Source organism: Vulpes lagopus, chromosome 3 (genome assembly GCF_018345385.1).
Source record: "Vulpes lagopus strain Blue_001 chromosome 3, ASM1834538v1, whole genome shotgun sequence".
NCBI lineage: Eukaryota > Metazoa > Chordata > Mammalia > Carnivora > Canidae > Vulpes > Vulpes lagopus.
This window is the reverse complement of record NC_054826.1, coordinates 152,354,581-152,363,599: the sequence shown is the minus strand read 5'-3', so window position 1 is coordinate 152,363,599 and position 9,019 is coordinate 152,354,581. Positions and strand designations below refer to the sequence as shown.

Below are 9,019 nucleotides of genomic sequence, written 5' to 3'. Positions count from 1 at the left end.
AAGTTGCAGTTTGTTTCCCAAAACTTAATTCTCTTATTCCTAGGTAATCATAAGTTGAAATCAAGATTCAGAATAGTAACTCTCGTGGAACATGAGTCTGGAGAGAAAATACATTGTTAAGACACTAACCCAGTGGTTTTATACCAGACTAATCTTGGGTCTGGCACATAGTTTTAAATTCTGTTTCCTGCATGAATATATATTGGGAGCCCAGGTTTCTGGGATGTTTTAATATTTCCTTAAGCCTTTCAGATGGTAAAAATTTTAAAGCAAAATGGTTTAACAAAGACCTAAAATTTAAGTTGCAAATTACTGAAACTAAACTTTGGTTCCTTTTTTTTTTTTTTTTTTTTGTCTTTTGTACACTTCATTACATTGTCCTATAGTGTTCCACTCAAAAATTGTTTAAAACTCTCAAGTTTTTCTTAACATCTTGTAATGGAATTTCTATGTCCAGTCTCCTTATTAGGAGAGCAATCTATTAAGTAATTAACTTTTAGGTGTGATGGTAATACCCTACACAAAGGAATTTATCAGAAATACCTATTACTAAAACAAGTTAATCCTGCAAATACTCATAAGTAGGAACTCGTATTAGCAGCTTCCTCCTGACCTTGAAAGGATAAAAGTCTGCAACTTACCTTTAGCTCCCTACAGTCTTTCAAACAAATGTAGGGCATAAAATTAGATGAGTTGGTAGAAAAAAAACTCTAAAACTTAACCCCTTCTTAATAACAATGGGAAATTGTCATTTACCTTAGCTGTTCAAAATAAAGCAATACATTGTATATTTAATACCAGTAATTAACCAAAAAACTTTTACACTTAAGTATTTTATTGTATGCTGCTGCCAGTGTATATAAAATAATTACCCTTGTGAAATAGAAATTTATGAAAATTCAGAGAGGTAGATGTTAAGGACAAAAGTAGAAGTTTATATAGTATGGCACGTGTTATAGGGATAAGCTTTTGTACAGGCTTCAAATTTAGTTCTCCTTTGAATATTCACTGGTTCATGTAAAGTGGTTTAGAAAACCTGAAATGGAAAAGAAAAAAATGAGTTAGGGTAAAGTACCAAAGCACAATAGTTTTTTCTGAAAAGTAATACATCTTCTATTACTTCAAGGGCATTCATTTGCAAGTCAGCTTATAAAGTGCTTTCAATTAAACTAAGCCTGTTTTGTTTATATTTTTTAAAGATTTTTAAATTTATTTTAGAGAAAGAGCATGAGAGCCCATGTGCATGCCCAAGCAGAGGAGGTGTCAGAGGGAGAGAATATCCAAGCCAACTTCTGCCTATGTTCGGCTTGATCTTACAACCCGAGATCAGGACTTGAGCTGAAACCAAGAGTGAGATGCTCAAATGACTGAGCCACCCAGGTGCCCCAAACTAAACTAGTTTTTCAAGAAAGCACACATATCAGTGTTTCTAGGGAAAAACTGAGAAACAGGAGATCTCTGTGGTATATAAAATAAAATTTCCTCTTAATTTTCACAACCACCCTGAAGAACAAGTCACTTCTGGTTTATAAACAGACTTAAAAGATAAACTTGTCTAAATCACTGCCAAATATACTCAATGTCCTAATTTTTTAAAAAAAAGTTAATATAAAAATCTCTTAAATTCAGAAAAATCTGAACATTCCTAGAAAATGAACAATAGCACTCCTCTGAGGAGAGCAGTTTGGCTGTATCTACTAAGATAAAAGATGCAATCCGACTTCTATTTACCTAGATAAACCTATACATAAAGAGAAACATGTACATGGATATTGACTATAGTGGTATTTTAAAAGAAATATCCTAAATGTAATTCAATAGGGGAACAGATCATGGATAAATTAATGAGGGTTTATACACATTACTGAATACTATTGCAGCAGTTAAAACAATCTACATGGATCAACACAAATCTTAAAAATATGGAAGTTCTTCCTTTAAAAAAAACTATGTTTTATTATTTTATTCTATTTATTTATTTATTCATGAGAGAGAGAGAGAGAGAGAGAGGGGGGCAGAGATACAGGAAGAGGGAGAAGCAAGCAGGCTCCATGCAGGGAGTCCAATGCAGGACTCAATCCCGGGACTCCGGGACCACACCCTGGGCCAAAGGCAGACGCCCAACCACTGAGCCACCCAGGCATCCCAAAAAAAACTAGCTATGTTTTAAAACTACAAAATATAGGGGTGGGGGGTGGGGGTTACTGGTGACGGGCAATGAGGGGGGCACTTGATGGGATGAGCACTGGGTGTTATTCTATATGGAAAGGTAGAAAAATGTCTTTAAAATTTCTTTTTGATAAATCTATACTTATTTTAAAATTTATGATATTCTGGGATGCCTGGGTGGCTCAGTGGTTGAGCGTCTGCTTTTGGCTCAGGGCGCGATCCCAAAGTCCCAGAATTGACTCCCAAGTAGGGCTCCCTGCATGGAGCCTGCTTCTCCCTCTGCCTATGTCTCTGCCTCTCATGAATAAATAAAATCTTTTTAAAAATAAATAAAAAATAGATGTTCAAGAAGCTTAAACAATCATTGGTGAAAAAATGTTTAACCTTACAACCAAATTGGTGCAAATTAAAAAAAAAAACTACATAAGCAGAAAATAGTGGTGAATAGGCTGAGGTCTGTTTGGCGAGAGCTCAAAAAAAAAAACAGCATTCTCAAGGTCCAAGTGCTGTTTGCTCCTGGCTATCAAATATTATTAAATTTTATTTTTTTAAAGATTTTATTATTTGAGAGCTCAAGGGGCAGGAGGGAGTAGAGGGAAGAACAAGCAGATTTTGCCCTCAGCAGAGCCCAATGTGAGGCTTGATCATATGACCAGAGCTTGAAATCAAGTCAAAAGCTTAACTGACCCAGCCACCCACCCCTAAATAATTTGACTTTTAAAAATTTATCTTAAAGACACAAAGATTAAAAAAATAATAATAAAATAAAAATAAAGACACAGAGATAAACTATACATAGGAGTACCAAGATTATTTGCCTCACCATAGCTTCAAATTTGAAAACCTCAACATTTAATAAGTTATAATACAACCACTGAAAATCTCATTTATGAAGAATTTTTAATGAAAATTCAAGTGTTCTTTTTTAAAAGCAGAAGAAAAATTGCACATACTATCATCCTCATTGTCTGTAAATCAGCCCATAAATTTTTCTTCCTCTTAAAAGTAAAGGAAATCTAATCTATTAACAGTGATTGTTTCTGGGTGTGCTGATCACAATAATTTCTATTTTCTTTGTACTCTACCTATGCTCTCTTAAACTATAAAAAACAGATTTTTAAAAGATGTGAAAATAAAGACTGAAACGTAGATTCATTGCATCCAGGCCATTGACTATGGGCTCAGGACCACCAGCATCAAAGTAACCTGGAAGTCTATAAGAAATACTTCACCCCTAGAATTCAGACCTATTGAATTTGAATCTGTATTTGAACAAGGTAATTTGAAGACACATTCAAGTTTGAGAAGAAATACTTTTACATCCAAAAGTCCTTTTCCTGGCCCAAGGTGTTTCAAATCATATCCATAAACCTGTTTTATTATACTGCCAGGATTAGTAGCCATTATTCTACTTTGAAATCTGGGTTTTTATCCTAGCTATATTTTTAACTTTGAGCAAGTCATTTAAACACCTGTTCGTAGATTTTTGTGAAATAGAACTATTAACATTCAGGTAAGAAGCCAGGCTTCTTAACAGTGTTTTATATCAAATGAAAATATACTTTGTTAAGTGAATACAATGGGGAACAGAGGTTTATTTATTTTTAATTTTTATTTATTTATGATAGTCACAGAGAGAAAGAGAGAGAGAGAGAGAGAGAGAGAGAGGCAGAGACATAGGCAAAGGGAGAAGCAGGCTCCATGCACCGGGAGCCCAACGTGGGATTCGATCCCGGGTCTCCAGGATTGCGCCCTGGGCCAAAGGCAGGCGCCAAACTGCTGCGCCACCCAGGGAACGGGGAACAGAGGTTTAAAAAGAATCTTTAATAAGCCATAAAAATAGGAGCTTTCCAAAAACTGCCATGAAGAATAAATATTGCCAGAAGGAAAGAACTATTAACTATTAAATATGAATGTGTCAATCTGTTAAAAAGAATTACTTCCTTATGGAAAACCTGTTACTCAAAGGTGGTTTCTGGTGTTTCAAAATCTTAACCAATTTAACCAATCATTTACTGGAAACATGCTGACTTCCTGGATACTACCAAATGTACAAAGCCTAATCAGGGAGGGCACAACTATGTAACACGGTATTTTAGGAAGCAGCTTCCTGAACTTTGAGGAGTCAATGTTTGTAAAGGGTGTGTGCCACAGTCTTTTTTTTTTTTTTCTAAAGCACTATTTAAGGCGGCTTCTTATAGTTCAGTACTAAACCCTCTGACTAAGGTACTGTGTATTTTTATAAAAGGGAGCACCCCTGGATTATGTTTTAAATTCTCCACCCCATGTTTTTTGGTCAACTCTCTCTTAGATTAACATGATACTCTTTTGTACACACTGATATTTGACCTGGAAGGTACCAATTAATATACAGACACATGCCTTAAACTGAATGAGTTCTTTAGTTTCTTAATCTTCTGAAGTCAAATCCACTATCTGCCACCATGAATTCAGCTATCTTTACCATACAAACAAGAATAAAGACTAAAACCTGTTACTCCCGACTACAAATGTCAACATGTTTATTCAATGATCTCCTGATTTTCTCTTGCATTCCCAACTCCCAATTCTTTGCTGTGCTGCACTGTAGCTGGGTTCTTAGAGAAATGACATTAGAATTAATCTAAATCAGTTGGTAGTATTTAAAAGCCATTTCCATAAACATTGCAGATTTTCTAAAAACTGTCTAAATATTAAGGAGACTTACCATCAAAAGATTCGTTTTACTACAAAAAGGAACAGACTTTCTGGGGTCTGAAGGGATTCGTACTTGAAGATACACCAGTTAGCAGGGGGTCGTGTTGGGCATTCTGCAGACAGAATTGTTTCAAATCTGCAGCTGCCTGGGAGACCTGTACAAGACAAAAGGAGGGAGTAGTGGGAAGAGGTGAGAATGTTTTAATGCAGGGTTCCTCAAATCTTTGAAATACCTTCTCTTATCAAAAGAGGATGTATGTGAATTGAAGGTCGACAGTCATATACTGAGCTCATGCTTAAAGCACTACGTGCACAGAAGACTATAGTGTTTTCTTTTGCTTATTAAAAACATCAAAGGATTCAGTACATCTGCAAAGAAAAATCCCATCTTGCTAGTTTATTAATAAACTTCAGAGGTATTCAACCTTCAGGGTACTCAACATGTTTTATTAAAAGCAGTACACATAATACACAAGGGGTTAAAATTCTAGCCAGCTATTACTTTGTCTTGAAAGCAGTATTACTGGAAAAGTGCTTCTGTGAATGAACATCATGTTCTAAATCTGCACCATTCAGTTCATTGTTTTGGTATTATGTACCATCTGTTTAAGGTTATGAACTGGACGGTGACCACTTTCTGCTCAGTGTCATGTGACTGAAAAACCGATAGCAAACTTTTGAATTATTTTAACAACTTCACTGAGCAGCCTGCCTTTAAAAAACGGTGTATTTGCTTAAGTATGATTTAACAATTTTCATATACATATGCAATACCACTCAAACAGGACGTAACGTATTAAGTATCACTTAAATGTCGTCTACTATTTGTAGGATATCAAAACAATGAACTGAACAGTTCAGATGTCTAACACGAATAACTAAAAGATGCCCCTAATGAATACAATATCCTAAGTCTTGAGGTTTAGGAAGATGGGAAAAATGATCATTTATCTTCAGTTTCGACTACTCCCAAGGGGGGGTGAGGGCAGGAGTCCAGTCCAGCTGGCACCTGCCTTTGAAAGGAAGGTAAAGGCATCACAAATATTCTCTATCAGAAGGAATCCTACAGATTACTGCTCTAGCCCAGACATTTATCTGGTAAAAGGATACGTGATCCTGAGAGGACTCTCAAGTCTTGAAATCTATTTGTATGTTTGGCTTATACAACAGTCCAGGGTAATAACGAGTTCCATAGGTTTATTTAGCAACTGTGTAAAGTAGTATGTAAATACCTGGTACCAAGTGCTACAAAAAATGGCCACCCTGTTTACCCACCAGAAGAAGGTACAGCTAAAGTGGGGGGTACACATGGTATATTTTTTCACAATCTTAAAACTTGGTTTCATACACATTACCTAGTAGTAAGGATAAAGTATCTATTAACTTTCTGGCTGAAGCGCAGGAGGCTCCAACTTGACTTTCACAAACTTCTCAAGCACTATTACATGCCAAATATACTTTGAGCTACTGAGAATACCTAAGAGGATCTGGGTCCCAGTTATGGAGGGGGCAGTTCAGGGGAAAATACAGACAAGGAGCTCTTTGGAAAAAAAGAGTGGTTAGATCATGCTCTAAGGGAAGGTGTCTGTGCAGAGGTGACATTTAAACTGAGATCTCAATGACAAGGAACCAATCAGGTAACCATCTGTGAGAAACCAGTGACAATTCCAATTCCAATTGTCACTGGTTTCTCACAAAAGGCTCTAAATCTTTTAGCTTTTAGACAAAGGCTCTAAAACTCAAACAAGCTACTAGCCCTAAGGCATTGTAATAATCACCATCCAGGAGGTTAAAACCCTATAATCTTGGCATAATTATTAGTGCCCTCTTTTCACTCTCAACTCAGTGTCCTGATTTGGCAATATAAAGTATGGTCACCCTCCATATGGTAGAGTTTGTCAAGCATTTGTGAAAATTTCTATCAGCTGTATTCAAAAGTTTAACAGTAAACTTGTGTCAGTCGAAAAATATCACCCCCAAAAAAGCATCTAGCACAGAGTCATGGACAAAATACATACACAAAATCGAACTAACCACATTTTACAACAGATTTGAAGAAAAGCTCATTTAAGTCCCAAGATGGGATGCCCTCACCTCCTTGCTACAGACCTAGCATAAGATGAAATGAGAACTCTAAGAGCAAATCACTTGCAGCCGCTTTAAGGAGCCCCACCCAGAAGCCTCCTGAAGAACTGGAAGTGTAGGGAGCTGGTGTCACTCTGAAGAGTTACTGAGGTAACTAGGGGTTTCATGGTAAAACCCTCAGGGTACTTTTAGTCTGAGGATTTCCATCTCATTTTGAGACAAGAACTAAGTACCCCTGCTGAAGGCTTTACTGCTTTCAACCAGCCTTTCTTTTTGTCCCCTACACCCCTCATTTTTTTCTTTCCTGAGCCAGTCCTATGATAAAGGCACACCTGAATGATAATGTAATGGTTGGTTAAGAAATAGGATTTCAGGGGATCCCTGGGTGGCTCAGCGGTTTGGCGTCTGCCTTTGGCCCCAGGGCATGATCCTGGAGACCCGGAATCCAGTCCCCAGTCCAGTCCCCAGTCGGGGTACTGGCATGGAGCCTGCTTTTCCCTCTGCCTGTGTCTCTATCATGAATAAATAAATAAAATCTTAAAAAAAAGGAAGAAAATCTTTAAAAAAAAAAAAAAAAGGATTTCACATAGAGTTAAATCCATTAAATCCATCCAAGACTGACCATAAACCAATGGGATGAGGTAAGTATCTGAAGATGAAAGAAATGAACTCCAAACAGCAATAAAGTCTACAAGCCCTTAAAGCCAGGAAGGGAGGGGAATCCCCACACCAAAAGTGATGGGAATTTCCCTTCCGTCCTGAGGTGACCACAACTGAGTAAGCTAGGTCCCTGCCATGTCTATTTAAGGAAATAGGTAAACGGGAGCCTATCTTCCCCCCAACAAAACATTTCAGGGAGAAGTAAAGACTAGCCTGGTGAGTACACAATCAAGTCCTCTTAGAAACTGGCTGTATTCTTTCAAAAGTGCACGATTTACATTCTTCTGTTTCTTTTAATTACAAGAAGTGTTTCGCTGGTAGCTGACCTGCAACAAACAGAAGCCAATCCACCGAGGATTTCAAAAATCTGGAGAAACTTGCAATAGCAAGTCAGGTTATCCTACCCAACACACACACAAAAGGTTTTCTCCCCCCAAACTAAAATGCCCAAGGTCGGTGTTAACCAAACGGCAAAACAAGTAAGACTGGTCCACTCGGATCACCGAGACACGCAGGCCGGTAGATGTTCCCAAGGCCAGGTCACAGCAAACTGCCCAAAGACCTGAAATGCACGCTCTGTCCGAGGCTGTACAGGGCCCTAGTGGTCATGCTGGGCACGGGGGGGGGGGGATGAAAACAAACTTGCTTCTTTAAACCTAAGTCCGCGTTTGCAAAAATTCCTTTTCAAGTATGTGTTGGGTGGACAAAAAGGGAGCTGGGCGGTGAGGATCTAGTACTAAAAAGGAGTGGGTTCGGGGACGTTCTGACATGAAAACAGGTTCTGTTTTGAATTAAAAGTCAGATGAAACCGTCCAGCGAAAAGAAAGGGTGGAGTCCGGTAAGCGAAGGGCTGGGAGGGGGCGGGCGGCGCGCGGCGGAGCAGCTGCTGCCCGAGCCCGCCGCGGAGTCGCCGCCGAGGGAGGGCGGGAGGCGGCCGGAATGCGGAAAGCGCCGTTCAGCCCCGGGACCTGCTGCCCGGGAAAACCGGGGCCCCCCCCAGGCCCCCCCCGCCCCCAAGCCGCCGCGCCGGCCCGCGCAGCCACTTCCCTGAAGTTAGCGGCTCCCGGCTCGTCGCCGCCGAGCGCGCGTCCTCCGCGGGGGAAGCGGGTCCCCGCCGCCCCCGCCCTCCCCTCCCCCCTCCCCCTCGGCCGCCCGCCCCCGCTCACTTTCACGCGGTTGAGCCCCGCTTCCAGCCGGAGCTGCTGAACCACTTTCTTCATCGCGGCGACGCTGGAGGAACCAGACATGGCGCTCGCAGGGGCTGGGCAGGCTCGTCCGCGGGTGGATCCGTCGCGCAGTGGGTCCGAGGGGCCAGACGCTGGGGCGGCGCGGCGGCGGCGGGGGGGCGGGGCTCGGAACTTTGTCGCTTAAGTTTCCGGTGCTTTGCCGGGCGGCTCCACCCGCAGCG

The 9,019-nt window shown here is 40.2% G+C and overlaps 1 protein-coding gene across 1 annotated transcript; it reads right to left on the bottom strand.

Annotated features, from left to right (window-relative positions):
• Positions 1 to 817: 817 nt before the first annotated feature.
• Positions 818 to 8,975, bottom strand: GNG5 (G protein subunit gamma 5). Its single transcript, XM_041750609.1, has 3 exons — positions 8,778 to 8,975; positions 4,877 to 5,021; positions 818 to 1,036 (listed from the first exon to the last, which is right to left on the bottom strand). Exons 1-2 carry the CDS (start codon positions 8,856 to 8,858, stop codon positions 4,896 to 4,898), a joined length of 207 nt encoding a protein of 68 aa, XP_041606543.1. The 5' UTR covers positions 8,859 to 8,975; the 3' UTR covers positions 818 to 1,036; positions 4,877 to 4,895.
• Positions 8,976 to 9,019: the final 44 nt, after the last annotated feature.

Coding starts and splice junctions, on each gene's coding strand:
- GNG5 (XM_041750609.1), bottom strand. CDS start 8,858: ATGTCTGGTTCCTCCAGCGTCGCCGCGATGAAGAAAGTGGTTCAGCAG. Junction 5,022..8,777: donor CGGGGCTCAACCGCGTGAAA/GTGAGCGGGGGC, acceptor TGTCTTGTACAG/GTCTCCCAGGCAGCTGCAGA.